Raw genomic sequence first — 22,721 nt, forward strand, 5'->3', positions numbered from 1 at the left:
GAGGAGTCAGTAACTACCAATATTATACGATCCTGTTGAATGACTGGCCATGATAAAAATTAAAATATTGATGATTACATTTGAGTTTACAATCCAGGGACACACCATTTCATTTCAGAATTAGGGTTGGGTCCTTTTACCCGATAAAATTGTTCAGGGCAGATTGAAGAGATTTGTCGAGTCATTTTGTATAAATAATAACGAGCTCGCAATGCAGTTTCAATACATCCCCCCTCTTTCAGCCAGAGGAGGAGGGGGAAGGGAGGCAGCTGTGCAGGGTTTTGACTTCCGTGAGTCTCGGCTCTCTGGCTGGGCGAGGCCACCGTAGGTTGGGGTCAAGATGGCGGCGCTGAGGAGCGCGACCGGTGAGTGAAGCTCGGACTTGGCGGAACGGGCGGGTCTAGTGCGGTGATTTGAGGTCGGGTCAGGTGCGGTGATCGCTGGTCTGTCCAGAGTGGAACTGCCCCTTGGTCACGGGCCGAGTATCCCCCTCTACCCACCAGGCCTCTGTGCAAGCGGCTGTTTGAGGGTCAGCCAGATCCGACCCTCGACGAGCGGAAGGTTTTTTCCTGTCAGGCAGGGGAGCGACAGTAGGTGAATTGGTCCCACAGAGAGCCAGCACCGACACGATGGGCCGAATGGTCTCCTATGTTGCAACAATTCAATGCAGTATATCAGTGGAGGAATGACCGTCCCCAACAGGAGAGAATCTAACCACTGTCCCTTTGACATTCAATGGCATTGCCGTTGCTGAATTCTCCACAATCGGGGGGGGGGGGGGGGGGGAATTTCTGACCAATGGTTACCATTGGTCAGAAACTGAACTGGACTAGCCACATTAATACTGTGGCTACCAGGGCAGATCAAAGGCTAGGAATCCTACAGCGAGTAACTCACCTCCTCACCCCCCCCCCCCCCCTCCCCCCCCCCCAAAAAAAAGAGCCTGTGCACCATCTACAAGGAGTGTAATGGAATACTCTGTCGTGTTGGGTGTTCCGCTATACAGACAAACCAACACGGTTGCAGATGGTACAACTCTGTTTTATTACTATCAATAACAACATCTGTAAACTTATGACTGTGGTTCATTCTTTACCCTTTAACCTGTGGACCCAGCCCTAACACTATCATGGTTTATGTCTGAGTGGCTTGCTGTGAGCTCTGTGCCCTGAGCTGTCTCCTGCTGGAATGAGCGGGAACTGTGGTGTTCCCTGTTTTATAGTGCGTGTGCTCTTGCTTGTGATTGGCTGTGATGTTGCGTGTGTGTGTTGATTGGTCCGGTGATCTGTCCATCAGTGTGTATGTGTGCACCATGATGTTTATCTGAATATCATGACATCCTCCCTTTTTTACAAGAATATGTGCCTATGTGGTAATAAATATAGATGTGTACTGAGTGCAGCTGAATGTGTGTGCAATATCTACAACATGTACATGAGGCTAAACTATATACATAGGAAGGTGTCAGGTGCAACATAGCAACGAGGTTGTTCCATAAACAAAACAAGTGTAATCATCAAACATCAAAAACGAACTCCTGTAACGACAAAAAGAGAAACATATTAACATTGTGGCATAACACTTTGGTGAGTCCAATGTTCAAACAGGCTCATACGTCCAGCCTACGAGGTGGGTGCCGAATTCGGGTTGACCGTTAGGGTGGCACACCATTCATCACCCGGATTAACGCTGTTCACGGGAATCGGCTGGTTGCTCCTGCTTGGGGACATCCGGTTCCTGTCAATGACCGCGACGCGAAAGGCTTCCCAGTCGTCGGTATCACCGGTCTGTACATCGTCAGGGTATGACTCGGTGTATGGAGGCTGAATGGCCCGCACGTCCCTGCGAGGCTGGCGGAATTGGGGAGCGTTGGCAGGCTGAGCTGCTCGACAGCAGGCAGCGTAGTGGCCCATCTTGCCACAGCGGAGGCATTGTCGATTCTTTGCTGGGCATTGCCACTTTTAATGTGCGGATCCACAATTGCCGCACGTCGTGACATCATGGCGTTCGTTGCGCCATCACGCATGCGCAGTTCGGTCCTGCGTAGAGCACGCCTACGCGTCACGTCCCTCTGCGTCGACGTCTCTTTTGGCACGTACAAGTGCGGGAGGCCGCGGAAAGCGGGTGAAATGGCCGCCCTCGTCCGGGCCGCGGGCCGGGAGGAACTCAATCGACTGGACCCGCTCGGCCTCGTAGGACCCCTGCCGTGCGGATTCGGCCGCCTGGAATTGGGAGTACCGGCTGGTCGCGTTTTCATGGAGGACGCAGGCTTCGATAGCGGTGGCTAAGGTGAGGCTCTTAATTTTGAGGAGCTGCTGGCGTAGAGTGCCCGAGGTGACCCCAAAAACTATCTGGTCCCGAATCATGGAATCGGAGGTGGCCTCTTAACCGCAGGACTGCGTGAGGATATGGAGGTGTGTCAGGAAAGATTGAAAAGGCTCATCCTTACCCTGCAGGCGCTGCTGGAAGAGGTACCTCTCGAAGCTCTCGTTCACCTCGACGCTGAGGTGCTGCTCGAGTTTAAGGAAGACTGTCACGTACTTCGTCTTGTTCTCACTGTCCACGAGCACCAGGGAGTTGTAGATGTGGATGGCGTGTTGTCCTGCCGTGGAGAGGAGGAGGGCGATTTTTTTGGTGTCCGAAGAATTCTCCCTTTCTGTAGCTTCCAGGAAGAACTGGAAATGCTGTTCAAACAGCTTCCAGTTGACGTCGAGGTTTCCAGCGATTTGGAGCGGCTGCGGCGGGCTGATGGTGTCCATGGCGCAGGATGGTGGATTCCTGAAGATGTGTAGGTAGGTCTCACAGTTGCTGGGTTCCAATCCTGGTACTATGTCGTGTTGGGTGTTCCGCCATACAGACAAACCAACACGGTTGCAGATGGTACAACTCTGTTTTATTACTTTCAATAACAACATCTGTAAACTTATGACTGTGGTTCGTTCTTTACCCTTTAACCTGTGGACCCAGCCCGAACACTATCTTAGAGAGGCACTCAGCACATGGTGTATGTCTGAGTGGCTTGCTGTGAGCTCTGTGCCCTGAGCTGTCTCCTGCTGGAATGAGCGGGAACTGTGGTGTTCCCTGTTTTATAGTGCGTGTGCTCTTGCTTGTGATTGGCTGTGATGTTGCGTGTGTGTTGATTGGTCTGTTGATCTGTCCATCAGTGTGTATGTGTGCACCATGATGTTTATTTGAATATCATGATATCCCCCCTTTTTTTTTACAAGAATGTGTGCCTATGTGGTAATAAATATAGATGTGTACTGAGTGCAGCTGAATGTGTGTGTGCAATTTCTACATGTACATGAGGCTAAACTATATACATAGGAAGGTGTCAGGTGCAACATAGCAACAAGGTTGTACTATAAACAAAACAAGTGTAATCATCAAACATCAAAAAAGAACTCCTGTAACGACAAAAGAGAAACATATTAACATTGGACTCACTAAAGTGTTATGCCACAATGTCCAAACAGGCTCATAAGTCCAGCCTACTAGGTGGGTGATGAATTCGGGTTGACCGTTAGGGTGGCACACCATTCATCACCTGGATTAACGCTGTTCACGGGAATCGGCTGGTGGGTCCTGCTTGGGGACATCCGGTTCCTGTCAATGACCGCAACGCGGAAGGCTTCCCGGTCGTCGGTATCACCGATTTGTACATCGTCAGGGTATGACTCGGTGTATGGAGGCTGAATGGCCCGCACGTCCCTGCGAGGCTGGTGGAATTGGGGAGCATTGGCATACTGAGCTGCTCGACAGCAGGCAGCGTAGTGGCCCATCTTGCCACAGCGGAGGCATTGTCGATTCTTTGCTGGACATTGCCGCTTTAAATGTGCAGATCCACAATTGCCGCACGTCGTGATGTCATGCCGTTCGTTGCGCCATCGCGCATGCGCAGTTCGGTCCTGCGTAGAGCGCGCCTGCGCGTCGCGTCCCTCTGCGTCGACGTCTCTTTTGGCGCGGGAGGCTGCGGAAAGCGGGTGAAATGGCCGCCCTCGTCCGGGCCGCGGGCCGGGAGGAACTCAATCGACTGGACCAACTCGGCCTCGTAGGACCCCTGCCGTGCGGATTCGGCCGCCTGGAATTGGGAGTACCGGCTGGTCGCGCTTTCATGGAGGACGCAGGCTTCAATGGCAGTGGCTAAGGTGAGGCTCTTAATTTTGAGGAGCTGCTGGCGTAGGGTGCCCGAGGTGACCCCAAAAACTATCTGGTCCCGAATCATGGAATCGGAGGTGGCCTTCATAGCCGCACGACTGCGCGAGGATACGGTGGTGTGTTAGGAAAGATTGAAAAGACTCATGCTTACCCTGCAGGCTCTGCTGGAAGAGGTACCTCTCGAAGCTCTCGTTCACCTCGACGCTGAAGTGCTGCTCGAGTTTAAGAAGGACCGTCTTGTACTTCGTCTTGTTCTCACTGTCCACGAGCACCAGGGAGTTGTAGATGTGGATGGCGTGTTGTCCTGCCGTGGAGAGGAGGAGGGCGATTTTTTTGGTGTCCGAAGAATTCTCCCTTTCTGTAGCTTCCAGGAAGAACTGGAAATGCTGTTCAAACAGCTTCCAGTTGACGCCGAGGTTTCCAGCGATTTGGAGCGGCTGCAGCGGGCTGATAGTGTCCATGGCGCAGGATGGTGGATTCCTGAAGATGTGTAGGTAGGTCTCACAGTTGCTGGGTTCCAATCCTGGTACTATGTCGTGTTGGGTGTTCCGCCATACAGACAAACCAACACGGTTGCAGATGGTACCACTCTGTTTTATTACTTTCAATAACAACATCTGTAAACTTATGACTGTGGTTCGTTCTTTACCCTTTAACCTGTGGACCCAGCCCTAACACTATCTTAGAGAGGCACTCAGCACATGGTGTATGTCTGAGTGGCTTGCTGTGAGCTCTGTGCCCTGAGCTGTCTCCTGCTGGAATGAGCGGGAACTGTGGTGTACCCTGTTTTATAGTGCGTGTGCTCTTGCTTGTGATTGGCTGTGATGTTGCGTGTGTGTTGATTGGTCCGTTGATCTGTCCATCAGTGTGTATGTGTGTTTGCACCATGATGTTTATCTGAATATCATGACACTCTCCACTTGCCTGGCTGAGTGCAGCTCCAACAACACTAAAGTTGCTCGACATCATCCAGGACAAAACAGTCCGCTTGATTGCTTCCCCCTTCCACAAACATTATCTCCCTCCATCCCCGACGCAGCCTTGTGGACCATCTACAAGTGCACTCCAGGAACTCACCAAGATCCTTAGGCAGCACGGTAGAACAGTAGCACTGTTGCTTCACAGCTTCAGGGTCCCAGGTTCGATTCCCGGCTTGGGTCACTGTCTGTGTGGAGTCTACATGTTCTCCGTGTCTGTGTGGGTTTCCTCTGGGTGCTCCGGTTTCCCCTCACAAGTCCCGACAGACATGCTGTCAGGTGAATTGGATATTCTGAACTCCCTCTGTGTACCCGAACAGGCACCGGAATGAAAGTGGCAACTAGGGGCTTTTCACAGTAACTTCATTGCAGTGAAAATGTAAGCCTACTTGTGACAATAAACATTATTATTATTTTAGGAGGTGAATTACTCACTGCAGAATTCCCAGTCTCTGACCTGCTCTTCTAGTGATGATATTTATATGGCCAGTCCAGTTCAGTTTCTGATCAATGGATCCTAGGATGTTGATAGTTGGAGATTGATTCCACGGTGGTAATATAATTGAATGTCAAGGTGAGATAGTTAGGTTCTCTTTTGTTATAGGTGGTTATTGTCTGGCACATGTGGGGTGCAAATGAACATGCTGAATTTTGAACACTCATCAGTGTTAAGATCTTGGGAATGTGTTTATTCTTTGTTATGAAATCAAATGCAGATGGAACGTGACAGTGGTAAATTTGGTGAAAGTCGCTTATTCTGTCTATTATTGATCCTGTATGTTTTCCTGATTGGAGTTGAAACAGGTATCCAATTTTATGTTTGTGTAGGGGCGGCATGGTGGCGCAATAGTTTGCACAACTGCCTCACGGTGCCGAGGACCCGGGTTCGATCCCGGCCCTGGGTCACTGTCTGTGTGTAGTTTTCACAATCTCACTGTGTTTGCGTGGGTCTCATCCCCACAACCCAAAGATGTGCAGGTTAGGTGGATTGGCCATGCTAAGTTGCCCTAATTGGGGGGAAAAATTGGGTGCTCTAAGTTTATTTAAAAAAATGTTATGTTTGTGTTAGCGTTCAAATGGCCACATGGACATCCTGTATGCAATTCCTGACATCCATGCATGAAATCAAATTCAACCCACATAAAAGGATCTGGGATCACAGGAACACTGTTGTGAGGGTTAATTGATTGGTTAAGTGGGAGTTTGTTTGAGAAGTACAAAATACCTCTGTCATTTCTGATCAGTTTTGTAGCTACGAATTGTTGGCACCTGAATTTTTTCCAATTGTAAAACTCTGAGCGGATGTATTTGGAGACGTACTGGAGGGTTGCTCCATGTCTCCACCTTTACCTACAGACAGGTGAGATTACTTCCCTCTGGAAGATTCATAGAATCCCTACAGTGCAGAAGGAGGCCATTTGCCCCATCAAGTCTACACCAACCCTCCGAAAGAGCACCTTGCCTAGGCCCACTCCCCCACCCCATCTCCTTAACCCCACTAACCTTCACATCTTTGGACATGAAGGGGTAATTTAACATGGTCCATCCACCTCTCCTGCACATCTTTGGACTGGGGGAGGAAACTGGAGCACCCAGAGGAAACTCGTGCAGATACAGGGAGAGCGTGCAAACTCCACACAGTCACCCAAGGCTGGAATCAAACCCGGGTCCCTGGCTCTATGAGGCAGCAGTGCTAACACTGCACCACCATTGATGTTGATTAATAGTTTGATTGACTATTATGCTGGATGATGTTTTAGGATCAAAGCATGTTCTGCTTAACGTAGTACGCATGAAAGAAGGCATGCCAGGGTTGGGAGCCAGTGCTACCAAATTGGATGCATCGAAGATGCCATTAGTTTCTGTAGGCCCTGGTACCTTGGGAGGATTGAGTATCTCAAAAGTCTGGGTCAGCAGATGTGTAGACAGGGCACCATTTCACCAGTTGCAGCAGATCGCGGGAGCATTCAGCAATGCACCTCTTTGCAGGCATACTGATCAAGCAGAATGGTACTGTAGAGGACAGCTACTTTGTAGCTCATACAGAGCATCCTTGACTCCAGCAGGTGGTAAAATAAGGGCACTAGTTGCTGGGCTGCTGCTTGCCTGCATACTGAGGCTTACAGAATGTTGTTCCCCATCATGTTCACATCCCTTTAAAATTAATTTTTCACTCTTATGACTGCTCTTGTTCTTGTGAAAAATCATACAAATTAGCTTCGCCTGGAAAATTGACAAAGGCTTAACTTAGAAGGGAGAAGGAGATGGCAATTTGTCCATAACTAATTTACACACACACTGGATTCCTAAAGAAGGCAGCCAGGACCAGTTGTATTCGTATATTCGAGAGGAAATGCTTAATCACCTAGAGAGAAAAGCGATGGTGGGGTATGAGATTTCATGGACTATGATGCTTCCTAAACACTGGAACTTACCGGGTATGTTCAATGGTCTTGGCGAACAGTTTTAATCAGTTAGTCGACCATTCTGACAGGACTTACACCAGTGTTTAACCATTCTGAATTAACTTACACCTATAGATAAAAATGTCAATTTTCTAAGAAAAATAAGTAAAATGTGATTTTTTTAAAGTACATATTCCCTCTTTTGTTTTGTGTTGTAAGGAACATTGAAGAACTTCCTTCCTTTGGTCCAGAAAAATGTTTCAAGAGGAGTCTCCGTGACACAATTGGTCTCCAGGTTTGCTACCCTGAACTTCCGACATGTTCATTCTCCAACTATATCCACAGTTATCAAACTGGGATCACCAGTGGACATTAACATTATTTGCGCACATAAGCTCTCTGCTCTCAAAGGGTGAGTTTTAAAGTAGAAATTTCATTGTATGGAAAGAAAAGAGCATTTTGCTACAGTTTAATATCTCAAATGGGTGATTCGCTCTTCTGACTTAAAATTCCAGGGCCTGAAGTTTTTGCCCGTCAGGCAGGTGCACTCGGCAGGCCTGGAAGTAGGCAGGGAATGTGCTTCTGGCCACAATCGGCATGACACGGCGATTCGGCAGCGTGAAAGATGCAATCTGAAAGGCTGAACGCTGTCGGGGAGGGTGGGAAGAGGGCAGGTGACGATGCAGGCGGGCATTTCCAACCAGCTCCCTGAAGGCTGACAGCTGCGTCAGGGAGCTGCAGTGTTATGCAAAGACGTTTGCAGCAAAAAGATATGCTGCCAGCCCTCTCTATCACGCAGAATCGAGCAACTGACAGAACAGCATACAACACCTCAACCCTTTTATCCTTCCCTGGATGAGGAATGGTGAAAAAGCGTGGATGCTGCCTAGACGCGCATGTGCCGACTGAAAGATCGTGCGAGGTCACCATGACGACAGGGCACATGCCCGTCACACCTTGTGTGATTTCACAAGAGTTCGGGACCGGCACGTACCTGCTTGAGCTGTGTAAATTTCTGACCCAATTCGATATGTTCATCACATGGATTTGTGTCCATTGTATATAGCTTCAGATGCACTTTTTAAATTCTTTTCCTGGGTATCGCTAGCTAGGCAAGCATTTATTGCCCATCCCTACTTGCCACTGAGAAGGTGGTTGTGAGTCACCGTGAGTGAACCGCTGCAGCCCATGTGGTGTAGGTGCACCCACAGTGCTGTTCGGGACCAGGGTTTTGACCCAGCGACAGTGAAGGAATGACAATATATTTCCAAGTCAGGGTGATGAGTGGCTGGGAGAGGAATTCTCATCTGGTAGTTCTTTACAGTTGGCAACAGAGGAATGAAGCTGGCAGTCTTATATTTGCACATTTAACGACTTTGTTCTTCAAATTACTGTTTTTTTTGTAATTCAGTTCAGTTGCTACCTTTCATCCCACATCAGGAAAATGCTTTATTTGTGGTTTCCTTCCTGCCGGAGAGTTTCTGTTGATTTTCCTAGTGCTCCAGCCAACATGGATAGTTCTTGTTAATTACATCCAGACACTTGATTTAAAAAAAATAAATTTAGAGTTCACAACTTTTTTTTCCCAATTAAGGGGCAATTTAGCGTGGCCAATCCATCTACCCTGCACATCTTTGGGTTGTGGGAGTGTAACTGACGCAGACACGGGGAATATGTGCAAACTCCATACAGCCAGTGACCTGGGGTCCATTCACTTTCTAGTTTATGGAGTGACTTTGCTACAGCCAACAAAACGGAATACTTCCCTTTCCTTTTGATCAGGAATTATTGCACTGCATGAAGAGATCTAAATAGGGAGGTTATTAAATAATGACAGAGGGAGAGTGTGGGAAACGGATGTTTGCCCAAAGTATGAAGTATCTTTTTGCTGACATACCTGCTGCTCTGTAGACACATAGGAAAACTGTTCACAGGGAAACTTTGCGGGGATCTGCGGTGTTCTTTAATCAGACGGTCAACTGTACACCAGTGGATGTACATTAAGAACTTTCACAACCTCAGGACATCCCGGAGCACTTTGCAGACAACTAAGAACTTTTTGAAGTGTGGTCTGAGATGTGTCGTAAGAAATACCGCAGACATTGGGATAATCTATTTTAGTGACATTAGCAGAAGGATTAATATTGATTTGGAAACCGAGGAGAGCACCCTCGCTCTTCTTTAAAATAATGCCATGGGATCTTTTACTCTACCTAAGAGAACAGAAAGGACGTCGGTTTAACACCTTACCCAGTATTGTCCTGCTGAGATTTCTGCAGTGCAACTTAAATCCACCACCTTCTGACTGATGAGGATGCTACCCATTGAGCTACGGCCACATGAACCAGAAGTGTCAGATGTGACCCAACTATAGTAACTTGGCCCAATGTGTTTTAAAACAATAATAAATGTAGAGTACCCAATTCATTTTTCCAATTAAGGGGCAATTTTAAAGTGGCCAATCCAGCACATCTTTGGGTTGTGGGGGCGAAACCCACGCATACACGGGGAGAATGTGCAAACTCCACATGGACATTAACCCAGAGCCAGGTTTGAACCTGGGACCTCGGCGCCGTGAGGCTGCAGTGCTACCCACTGTGCAACCATGCTGCCCCCAATGTGGGTTTGCAGTTTGATTTTTGACTGTTCTCCTTTTATGGTGCACTCGTCAAAGCACAATTTAGTTAGTGCAGTATAGTCTAACTTTCTTTGATTTATTATGGGGATTATGCATAACGATTGCAATAAAGCAGTGTTTGCATACTGGCAGATTAAATAAATTATGCTGTGCAGGTTTAAGTCAGCTGTGCAATACTTTGAAACACAAGTTATAAAAAAAATCCACTTGGACGATAAGTTATTCTCTCCAAAGATCATAAACAATGAGCCCTTAGCTGGTTTTTCCCCTCCAAGCCGACAATCCACTGAGATATTGGCATTCATCAATTCTGGCCTCTGAACTATTTCTGTTTTATTGCTCCAGCATAGATGGTTGTGCAATTCCCTCCCAAACCTCTCCTCCCACCCCGTAATACCAGCCTCTTTGATCATGCTTTTGGTCATCCCTAATCAATGTTCCCATTAAGCTGAACAGATGCCCAACTATACAACCAATACAGACCTTGCTTTCTGATAAATAACATGTACACAACAATTTTATTTTAAAGGGAACATTGGCCCAATTGATCAGGAGGGTCAGACTCCCAAATGACCCTCTTACGGACTGACCTCATTAACACTACACCCTGTATGCTTCACCCGATGCCGGTGCTTATGTAGTTACATTGTACATCTTGTGTTGCCCTATTATGTATTTTCTTTTATTCCCTTTTCTTCCCATGTACTTAATGATCTGTTGAGCTGCTCGCAGAAAAATACTTTTCACTGTACCTCGGTACACGTGACAATAAACAAATCCAATCCTTTTGTGGCTTGGTGTCAAATTTGTTTAATGCTCCTAGGAACTGGTGTGTTAAATATAAATACAAATTGTTATTGTAGTAATCAATTAAAACCTCACCCATTGAGGTGAACCATTGGTCCCAGGTGCTTGACCAGATTGGTTTGTCAGGCTTTTCTTTTAAGGCTGTGAATAAAGGGATGTTAAAACAAATAAGAGAGCGACAGTGAGGTCCTGCAATGAGGTAAACTTTAAAAAAATATTAAAACATGAAGTTGCTTGGAAAATCTTGTGCCTGGCTAAGAAGAACGTACAAATGTAATTAAATGTTATTTTGAAAAAGGTGGGAATGAGGAGTGAATGAAGGTTACAATCAGATCAGCCATGATCTTATTGAGTGGCGGAACAGGCTCAGGGGCCCAGTGGTCAAACCTGCTCCTAATTTGTACGTTTGTATAAGTTTTAAGTAAGGCAACTCACTGATGTGGCGAAGTGGACCTTTGCTTTGCATTGTTATGCAGAGGCATGTGTAATGCTTGAGCTAAAGGAATCGTAACTGTGTGAACCCACTAAGAAAGAGAAGCCAATGGTTGGTATCTAGATTCACCTTGCCGACTGGGCCCATCTTTGCAGAGATTAATGAAGGAGGCACACTGAAGTCACAAATCTCCAATTTAGGTCACATGTGGTTAATGGTGCTACACCCTGAGTTATGCTGTTGTTTAAGTAAATTTGGACAGTGTGAGACAACATAAGACACGTGGGATATACCTATGGCAGCAATGGATGTCACTGTTCCTGAGAAGTGACCAACAGTATAACCGTAAACTTAGGATATCTCAAATCAGTCCCCCAGCATTATCTTTCTATAAATTCGAACAGCACAGTAACACTGAAAAAGGACATCAAACATTAGCAGCATATGTTGGTTTTCATCTACATGTGTCGAAGAACTATACTTTCATTGTCTCTGCATGTAGTTAATAAAATATATACCAATTTTGAGGGAATAAAAGAGAAAGCCATGAATGGTCAAAATCTGAAAATAATGGAAATATACCATAGATCAGTGAGTATCTGTAAGAGGAGGCGCGGCGAGGCCTGATTGTCTTTTGCTTTTCTCCCTCTTTTTAAAACCTCTTGATCTCCAGGCTGCTTGTTGCTGGATCCAATCTCCACTCCAGTGGTCTCCAGGTAGCAGAGGTGAGGTTAGAGACTGTAAGGAAACCAGAGATGAACCTCTCTGGCATTGTTCACAACTTTTCATTTGCAACCGGGTATCTGCCATTAAGTTCAAGAGAGCCATCAAATAATGAGGTTTAAATATATCAAGATTTTTACTGTCAGTCTGAACCCCAGTCCAGAGCTCTTACAAGTGGCCTGTTTTGCTCTCAACCTGCAACGTACTGTGTACCTGTACAATGTTCCTCAATTTGGTCCAGCTCATCCCAGTATAGATGCTGTGGTAGCCATGTTACCTCTTTAATGTGTCAAAACACATGTATCTAGTTGTATTTATTTTTTCTCCCTATGCCTTTTACTGAGTTGACACAAAATCTGTTTTCAAAGCTAAATTTCATGACACTGTATATTGACAAATGGTAAAAATGTACATGGCCAAAATGACTGACCAGATAAACTTCATTCATCTAATGTGTGTAAAGAGTGACATTTTGAAATATTGTATTAATCTGACTGTTATTTTCCTTGTGTATAGTGTGCCTCATCATGCTGTTAGTTTTCAACAACCAGTAAGAGCCCTGACTTACTGCAGTCTGCGGAAAGGAAAACGGAAGACTGTGAAATCTGTTGTCAAACGGTTCCTACGGTTGCACTGTGGTCTCTGGGTACGGAGGAAGGTTTGTGTTTCCAACATTCTGCATTGGAAGACATACGGACACCATGTAGGATTTCATCTCTGAGGTGTTTTAGGCAGGGGAGGCACTAAGTAGATTGTGAACTCAATTCCAAAGGAACAAAGATTCAGTTTCCATATTGTGGAGAACGGACAGGCAGAAATCCAAGGTTCACGAATTAGAGGGAGTGGTTGGACCGAGAATTAGCAAAGATTCCCAAATAGGGTGGGGGAATTTGCAAATGAGGATCTGAACTCAATTCTGTGGAATACAGGGAACAAGCGTCTGAGTGATAGGTATGAAACATTTTTCACTGCCCTCAACTCAGGAATGACACAAATGTACTTGAGCTATGTAAGAAATCAGTTCTGTTTCCTAGTTTGGCAAATGACCTCCGTAAGCCACTCAACCATTCAGTTTGATAAAGACAGGATAAGATCATAAGATACGGAAGGAGGAAGGGGCTTTCATATAGCTTTGTAATCTCATGGATTCTCCCAATTTATCTTGTACCACAGTGTGATTATTTAAATTGTTCTGCCCTCAGCCGCCTGGTCCCTCTCTACTCCCTCTCCTGAAAATCTGCCCCTTTAGCCAAAATTTGTTATTGGTCTGAATGTGGACCTTAAGTAGGTTGGTTTCCAGTTTTATTTGCTAAATGTCCAATGAAATATTTTAGGATATTTTACTATTCTAAAGGCAGTCTAGTTCAACTTTTAAGTGTTGTGTTTTTTGCAGAGTTATTTCCCAAATACCACTGCAAAAAGCACAGTTTGCTTCACAACGCCAGAGTCCCAGGTTCGATTCCCGGCTTGGGTCACTGTCTGTGTGGAGTCTGCACGTTCTCCCCATGTCTGCGTGGGTTTCCTCCCACAAGTCCCGAAAGACGTGCTGTTAGGTAATTTGGACATTCTGAATTCTCCCTCTGTGTACCTGAATAGGTGCTGGAATGTGGCCACCAGGGGCTTTTCACAGTAACTTCATTGCAGTGTTAATGTAAGCCTACTTGTGACAATAAAGATTATTATTATTAAATCATCCATGCTATAACTTGTGCCCAGAAATATACATCACCATGAATGCTACCATATTATGGTTTCAAACAAGAGCAAACTACCTTCAAGAAGCTGTTTTGCATAGAATTACATACGTAGGGTATATGGCACAGGGATAGGCCATGCCCCTCCATCCCACTTGTGCTTTCTCAACTTTTTCATCTAAGTCTACCATTGTAACCAGCTGTTCGCTTCTCCCTCATTCATACTTGTCTAGTTTCTCCTAAAATGCATTTATACTATTTACTTCAATTACTCCCTTTGGCAATAAGTTCCACAATCTTTATAGAATCCATCAGAGAATCCCTAAAGTCCAGAAGGAGGTCATAACTCCACTCCCTCGCATCCCCTTAGCCCCACCTAACCGTTGGGCACTAAGGAGCAATTTACCATGGCCAATCCACCTAACCTGCACATCTTTGGACTGTGGGAGGAAACCAGAGCACACGGAGGAAGCCCACACTAGGAGAAAGTGCAAACTCCACACAATCACCCAAAGTCTGAATCAAACCAGGGTCCCTGGTGCTGTGCGGCAGCAGTACTAACCACTGTGCCACTGTACGTGGGTGAAGTTCGGCTAAATTCCCTCTTGCATGAAATGAAATGAAATGAAAATCACTTTTTGTCACAAGTAGGCTTCAAATGAAGTTCCTGTGAAAAGCTCCTAGACGCCACATTCCGGCGCCTGGTCGGGGCATTCCTCAGTGACTATCTTATCTTGACTGTTTCTAGTTATGCTGTTCCCCACAAGAGGACCCATTCTGACAAAGCCTTAAGCCATTTTAAAGGTCTCTATTAGGTCATCCCTAACCTTGTTTTTTTTAAAGATAAAATAGTAAATGTCAATCCTATCCTGATTGTATACTCACATCCTTGTCCAGTGGGGACCAGAACTGCATGCAGTACCTAAGGATCCAAGGTGTGATACAGTTTTAGCATAACTTCCCCACCTATCTCTAGATGTTCTTCTATTTTCTCCTTTGTGAAGGATTCCATTATTTTCCTATCACCAATGTTTAGCTGAATGGGCTGTAATTTCCTGGACATGTCCTGTTCTCCTTCTTAAATAGAGGAATTGCATTGACTGGCATTAAACATTTTTCGAATGAATTATGGAATATGAGTATTAATGTCTCTGGTAGTCTTCCCTAGGGTCTTTTTGGATGCAATCCATCTTGACCAGGGGTTTTATCCTCTTTTAAGTTTGTTTAGTCAATACATTCCCCTTTTTATTTTGTCTCCACCTATCTCATTTCTTGTCCTATCATCCAATGTCTTGCCTCCCTGTTCCGTCTTCCTGGTAAGTACCACAGCAAATTAAACATTGAATATTTCAACCATCATTCCATTGTTCCTGTCTGGTATTATCCTCCCTATTCCTTAATGGTCCTATTCTCATCATACTCTTCTTTTTTCATTGATGTGCTTGTAAAATATTTTACTCTTGTTTTCAGTTCCTTCAAAATTTAATTTCGTAGTTCCTTTTTGCCTTCCCAATTGTTCTGATTTCTCTCCTAATCTCTCCACATTACTCTGAATTCCACTGCCGTCTATGTACTTAATTTATGCCTCTTTCCTAACCCACAATTGTGCGTCTTTATTCATCCGCTGATGATTGGTCTGTTCTTTTGGAGGAATATATTTTCCCTGCACTCTGTTGAACTGTGTTTTAAATGTTTCCGATTGTTGTTTGCCAATATAGTTGTCCATTTTATTTTTCCAAATTCTATTCTTAGTCCTTCAAAATCAGCTTTTCTCCAATCTATTAATCTGGTTTCCATCATACCTATGTCCTTCTCTATTATTATATACTATGCCTAGATGTTCCCCTACTTTTACTTCTCTCATCTGCTCTGGTTCATTGCCCATTACTAGATCCAATAGTAAGTTTTACCTTTTTGGACGTTTTAACATGTTGGGTTAGAAAGTGTTCTGCGTAAATTGTAGAAACTCCATTCCCTTATCCACATTACTTGGAAGGGATTCTACCCTACCCGGCGGGGTGGGGGGTCCCGGCGGGATGGAGTGGCGTGAACCACTCCGGTGTCGGGCCGCCCCAAAGGTGTGGATTTCTACGCACTTTCAGGGGCCGAGCCCTCACCTTGAGGGGCTAGCCCCGCGCCAGAGTGGTTTGCGCGTCGCCGACCGGCGGGAAAGGCCTTTGGCGCCACGCCAGTCGGGGCCGAAAGGACTTCGCTGGGCGGCGGAAGTCCGCGCATGCGCGGGAGCGTCAGCAGCTGCTGACGTCATCCCCGTGCTTGCGCAGGGGGGTCACCTACGCGTCGGCCATCGCGGAGACGAATGGGCCGAATGGCCTCCTTCTGCACTGTAAATTCTATGATAATTTATGAGACCTACACGGCCGACGCGTAGTAAAAGAGTTCCCCCACGGCACAGGCCCGCCTGTGGATTGGTGGGCCCCGATCGCGGGCCAGGCCACAGTGAGGCACTCTCTGGGGCCAGATCGCCCCGTGACCCCCCCCCCCCCACGGACCCCGACCCCGCCTGCGCCGCCTATTCCCGCCGGGAAGAGAGGTGGTTTGATCCTCGCCGGCAGGACAGGCATTCCAGCAGCGGGATTTCGGCCCATCGGGGGGTAGGAGAATCCCGCCCCTTGTCTTTCTGTCAAATTAATATCCGGGTAGTGGAAATCATCCATTATTATTATGTTCAAATCCCTTATTTGTCTGCATTTTTCTTCCTCCACTATCTGCTTTGTAGACTATACTATTAATGCAATGGACCCTTTATTACCGTTTATCTTTAACCATATGGATTCTATTTTTGACTTGCTGATGGCTCACGTTAGCCCAGATAGATACACTGCTCCACCTCCCCTTTTTCTCTCTTTATCTTTTTTAAATATGTTATGCCCTGCAATGTTTAACTCCCAGTATTGATTTTTCTGTAGCCATGTCTCCGTAATCTCTGCTGTGTCTGGTTCCTCCCAATGCATGATTGCCTCCAGCTCTCCTGTTTTATAATGGACACTGTGCATTTCTGTAGGACACTTTATCTCATTTTTAATAGGATTCCTTCTTTCTTTGTGTTTTGGATTCCCGTTCCATAACTCTACTTAGTTCCTAGCCATCAATGTCCTCCTTTATTTTATTCTTTCCTATGTTTTCCTGTCATTTTTTTTTTTTAGAATTTAGGCTCCTCAAGAAGGAATTGGATATATATCTTGGGGCTAAAGGGATATGGGGGGGAAGGTGGGATCAGGGTATTGAATTTGATGATCAGCCAGATCTAGGAGTACAGGTCCACAGATCACTGAAAGGGGCTACACAGGTGGAGAAGGTAGTCAAGAAGGCATACGGCATGCTTGCCTTCATTGGCCGGGGCATTGAGTATAAGAATTGGCAAGTCATGTTGCAGCTGTATAGAACCTTAGTTAGGCCACACTTGGAGTATAGTGTTCAATTCTGGTCGCCACACTACCAGAAGGATGTGGAGGCTTTAGAGAGGGTGCAGAAGAGATTTACCAGAATGTTGCCTGGTATGGAGGGCATAAGCTATGAGGAGCGATTGAATAAACTCGGTTTGTTCTCACTGGAACGAAGGAGGTTGAGGGGCGACCTGATAGAGGTATACAAAATTATGAGGGGCATAGACAGAGTGGATAGTCAGAGGCTTTTCCCCAGGGTAGAGGGGTCAATTACTAGGGGGCATAGGTTTAAGGTGAGAGGGGCAAAGTTTAGAGTAGATGTACGAGGCAAGTTTTTTACGCAGAGGGTAGTGGGTGCCTGGAACTCACTACCGGAGGAGGTAGTGGAGGCAGGGACGATAGGGACATTTAAGGGGCATCTTGACAAATATATGAATAGGATGGGAATAGAAGGATACGGACCCAGGAAGTGTAGAAGATTGTAGTTTAGTCGGGCAGTATGGTCGGCACGGGCTTGGAGGGCCGAAGGGCCTGTTCCTGTGCTGTACATTTCTTTGTTCTTTGTTCTTTGATCATAATGAATGGTGGAGCAGGCTCGAAGGGCTGAATGGCCTCCTGTTTCTAATTTCTATGTATGTTTCTGTGTATGCTTATGTTTCTTGTAGATCCCACCCCCCCCTCCAGTTTGCTACCTTCCAGATTTTATGCAATGACACTGATCCCATCCCAAATCAGGTGGAGCCCATCCCTTCAATACAACTTCCTGTCCCAGAACTGTGGCAGTGTCCCATGACTAGTCCTTTAGCCACATGTTAATTTTTCTGCTCCTACTTGCATGTGGCTCAGGCAATAATCCAAGGATTATTACTCTCTAGTTCCTGCTTTTTAATTTGGAGCCCAACTCTTGATACCCTTCCATCAAAATCTCCTCCCAGTTTCAACATGGATCACAACAACTGGATTTACCCCCTTCCTTTCCAGCCATCGTGCGATATCCCTTCCCTGGCACCTCATTCAGAAGTGATAATAGGATTAAAATAAGAGTCAATATGCAATAAGTGCAGGATTGCCAGTGTTGGCTAAATATTTTTTTTTAAAGCTCTCAATTGTAATTCAAATGGAAAGTACAGTGAAGAAATGCAGAACAATCTAGATTTTTAAAGAAAGCAGAATTAGAACACTGAAAATAGATTCATTAAAGGCAGCACGGTGGTGCAGTGGTTAGCACTGCTGCCTCACAGCACCGAGGTCCTGGGTTCAAACACGGCCCTGGCTCACAGTCAATGTGGAGTTTGCACATTCTCCCTGTGTCTGTGTGGGTCTCACCCCCGCAACCCAAAACAATGTGCAGGGTAGGTGGATTAGCTAAATTGCCCCTTATTTGGGGGGAAAAAATTGGGTACTCTAAATTTATTTTTAAAAATAGATTAATTAAAATGAGTTGAAGAACAGACCAATATAGTTACTGACCAAATATTTGAATGGAAAGTACTATGAAGAAATGCAAAACAATCTAGATTTTTAAAGAAATCAGAATTAGAACATTGAAAATAGAATCATTAAAATGAGTTGAAGAACAGACCGATGTATAGTTACTGACCAAATACCTCGGCATGGGGCAATAGTCACAAAGGCATAAATTGTAGGATGTTGCACAGAGTGCTGGGTCAAGCGAGAAAAGCTGTGTAAAACTTACCGGCTTCACAATGCCTATTCTTGTCTGATTTAACAGCACTGTGTGCAATTGCAAAGTGCTGATGAGGATTATACAGCCAGGTTGTGAGTTCCACACTCCCAGCACCCTCTGGGTGAAGAGGTTTCCCCCCCACATCCCCTCTAAACTTCCTGCACCCTTTCTATGCCTCCTGGGATTGACCCCTCAACTAAGGGGAAAAGTTACTTCCTAGCACCCTATCTACGTCCCGCTCGCAGAAGGTGATCCCCTACCACGCAAACATTGTGCCACCCAATCCCCACATGTCCCGCACCACCGGGGAGGGCTATACCTCATCGGGCTTTCCCGGTGTGCTCACCACAACTGGTTCTTGTTTTCAAAAATTAGTAGTGATTTGCGTCGTCATGAGTCACACCGCCAGGGAGGGGAGGCTCCGTCGTGGCCAGAAGTTACACCGTCAAAGCCTGGTAATTATATGATGTGGAGATTCCGGCGTTGGACTGGGGTGAGCACAGTAAGAAGTCTTACAACACCAGGTTAAAGTCCAACAGGTTTGTTTCGATGTCACTAGCTTTCGGAGCGCTGCTCCATCCTCAGCTGAAGCTGCTCCTTCCTTCACCTGAGGAAGGAGCAGCGCTCAGAAAGCTAGTGACATCGAAACAAACCTGTTGGACTTTAACCTGGTGTTGTAAGACTTCTTACTGTGGTAATTATATGTTCATGTATTAAAATTATGGAAATCAGGTTCACAGCCTTTCATGGCGTGGGCCCAATTACCTCACCAGCAGGATGATCTCAAACTGAGATCTTGCCGGCGCGCGGGATTTCGTGGCCATTGCAGGGTTTGTGCCCACGGCTAACAGGGCCGCTAGATAATGGGCATAGTGTTTAAGTAAACCTATGGAATGCATGTGATACTAATATTCTGTAATAGCGGCAGAGTTTTACAGCACAGAAAGAGGCCCTTCGGCCCATCATGTCAGCACTGGCCATCAAGCACCCATCTATTCTAGTCCCATTTTCCAGCCCAAGGTCCGTACTCTTTTATAATTTGACGTTTCAAGTGCTCATTTAAATGCTTCTTAAACTTGCGAGGGTTCCTGCCTCCACCCTTTCAGGTTGTGAGTTCCACATTCCCAGCACCCTCTTGGTGAAGAGGTTTTTCCCCAAATCCCTGCTAAACATCCTGCCCCTTATCATAAATCTATACCTCCTGGTTATTGATCTCTCAACTAAGGGGAAAGTTACTTCCTATCCACCCTATCTGCTTTCCTCATAATGAGGCTCCCCCACCCTAAGCCTTCTCTGCTCTAAGGAAAACAACCCCAGCCTATCCAGCCTCTCTCCATAGCTGAAAAGCTCCAGCTCAGCAACATCCGAGTGGATCTCCTCTGCACTTTCTCTAGTGCAATCACTTCCTTCCTGTAGCGTGGCGGCCAGAACTGCACACTACTCTAGCTGTGGCCTAACAGGCATTTTATACAGCACCATCATAACCTAGCTGCTCTTAGATTCTATGCGCCTCGGCTAATAAAGGCAAGTATCCCATTTTCTAATATTTCCTCTAGTATATCAGTTTGCATTTGCTAATAGATACAAGAAAGAGACTAAAGATGAGACACCTGAATTTGGGAAACACTGTTTCACCCAAATCTACAAACCAATGAAAGTGACCATTTTTCTCCTTTTCTAGCAATTAATTGAGATCGCGCTGTCTGTTCAATCAGGTTTAAATCCGGAATATGTACAAGTCATGCTGCTTAGATCCTCAACAACTTTTTCTTTCAGGCAGGTTACAAGAAAAGACTTTGGAAGAAAAGAGCTGCAAGAAAACGGCGACTCCGTCAACATGTCTTCTGCAACAGGACCCAAAGCAAAATGCTGGACAAAATGACAACGGATTTCTGGAAAAGGCGGAACTGGTATGTGAATGATCCATACCAGATGTACCATGATCGAACAAACCTGAAGGTTTAAACATTTGTGACAATCCTGGCAAAATCTGGTGTTCACTGCATTAATCCAGCAACAGAAGAAACACCAAATATGTTTGGAGTTTAATGCTGGCCCACATTATTCCAAATAACTGACTGAATGCCGGAAAGCTGGGTGACATAGGTCTTTGCCTGAAGTATTTCATGTCTTTTATGTCTGTATTCTTTAATGCTCCATAATAAAATTTCCAATCCATGGAACTATAAGAGTAGTCCTGTTAAACTTTTATGTTTTTTATCAGTTTTAGATTTTGGAAAAGCACTTTTTAAACTCCATTTCAGGTGGCATTCCCCAGCCAAGGTGACCGATTTCATCTGAGGTCATGGCAATGGCACTCTTGGCTGTTTAATAGCAATACAGAACGAGGGTCTAAAAATCCATGTCCACCTGTGCCCTCTTGGCCTAAGGTCTGGAATGTCCTCCCAAACATATCCCTGTCCTCCCTTCAGACCCTCATTAAAACCTTGCGACCAAGATTTTGTTTGCCCATCCTAATTATTGCTCTGCTTTTGACTTCTTATCAATATTTCTTTTTGTTTCCTAGGAGTGCGTTGGGACATTTTATGTGATTAAAATGCAAATCTTTCAGTAAAGGCACCAAATAATTCGAGTTGGTTTTGCCTATTAGGAAAAGCTCACTTAACTTCAACCCCCTCCACACCAAGGAATCTATCATGCCTCTGTTCAGTGCCTCTACACTGAGGTAGGCCTTGAAATAGTCAGTCCGGGCAGTATGTGAACACACACATCAGCCTACTGAACTTTGCAGCAACCATCTAGCGGCCGTGCATTGTCATTTGTGTATGTGTTCCCAAAGCAAGAAACTGCAGCCAATCCGGTTATAATTTTTTCAGTCTTTTATTACAATGGCAAGAGTTCTGTGACAAATGTATATAAGACAACAATCCTTTAATTCATGCAGCACTCTGAATGCAACCAGTGTAACAGCAACAACAGGTTCTCTATATACAGTTAACTGTTGTAAGTCAGGGAACACAAACGTGAATGATTACAACTGTAAAGTGCTCTGGCCTGCCAGATCTGCAGTTATTTGCTGCAACTTTAAAGAAAAGAAAAAGATTTTTGCACACCAGAAGGAAAAAAAATACAGTAGAAATTAAGGCGATCACTGTTGATCCTCATTAGCCTATCATAAAGATATTAAACCCAGTGCATCTCGCAAACAAATTATTTTAAATATACGCCAAAGGAAAGTACAAGTACATATTTCAACATGTACATCATTCTTGTACAGATGTACCGTGTCGTGTAGCACAGTTAAGTCAGTATAATTGTTTCAAAAACATGAAATTCTTATTACATTCGCAATCAATGTGTGTAGGTGAACAAGCTAGCACAGTGATATTGTACTCTGAGATAAGGCAGCACATGTCCATACTGTTGCCCACTACTGCAGTGCAAGATCAAATTAGTTAATAGTTGTGTGCTCAACATTTAACACCAGTGTATAGCTTCTAACCTATCTACCTCATTCCATTATTTTTTTATTGTCCAGCCTATTACATGAAGAATGTTTGGGACTATAACCATGATATTAGCACACCGATGGTATCCCTCAGAAACTATTCACATCTACTGTTTCAAATGATAGGTAAATTATAGTTTCTACTATATTGTGTTTATACAGCAAACTGGTTGACAAGAGTTTTATGGTATTGTCAGAAACTTAGCAATATGCTGCAGTGACGTCTGGTATGCAGCCACGTCGCTGGGCTAGGTCGAGTGCCTTCTAGAATCTTGTGCAGAAGGAGGACATTCTGCCTATCAAGCCTGCACCAGCTCTTTGAAACA

At 45.3% G+C, this 22,721-nt stretch overlaps 1 protein-coding gene across 2 annotated transcripts; it reads left to right on the forward strand.

Annotated features, from left to right (window-relative positions):
• The first annotated feature begins 245 nt into the window (after window positions 1–245).
• On the forward strand, window positions 246–21,115 carry mrpl35 (mitochondrial ribosomal protein L35). 2 transcript variants are annotated; one of them, XM_072497579.1, is made up of 4 exons: window positions 246–365; window positions 7,760–7,952; window positions 12,658–12,799; window positions 20,703–21,115. In XM_072497579.1, exons 1-4 carry the CDS (start codon window positions 341–343, stop codon window positions 20,889–20,891), a joined length of 549 nt encoding a protein of 182 aa, XP_072353680.1. In that variant the 5' UTR covers window positions 246–340; the 3' UTR covers window positions 20,892–21,115. The 2 variants fall into 2 exon arrangements, with proteins under 2 accessions (XP_072353680.1, XP_072353681.1); XM_072497580.1 differs by having other exon boundaries at window positions 20,707–20,845.
• The last annotated feature ends 1,606 nt before the right edge of the window (window positions 21,116–22,721 follow it).

Source organism: Scyliorhinus torazame, chromosome 3, assembly GCF_047496885.1.
Source record: "Scyliorhinus torazame isolate Kashiwa2021f chromosome 3, sScyTor2.1, whole genome shotgun sequence".
Classification (NCBI taxonomy): Eukaryota; Metazoa; Chordata; class Chondrichthyes; order Carcharhiniformes; family Scyliorhinidae; genus Scyliorhinus; species Scyliorhinus torazame.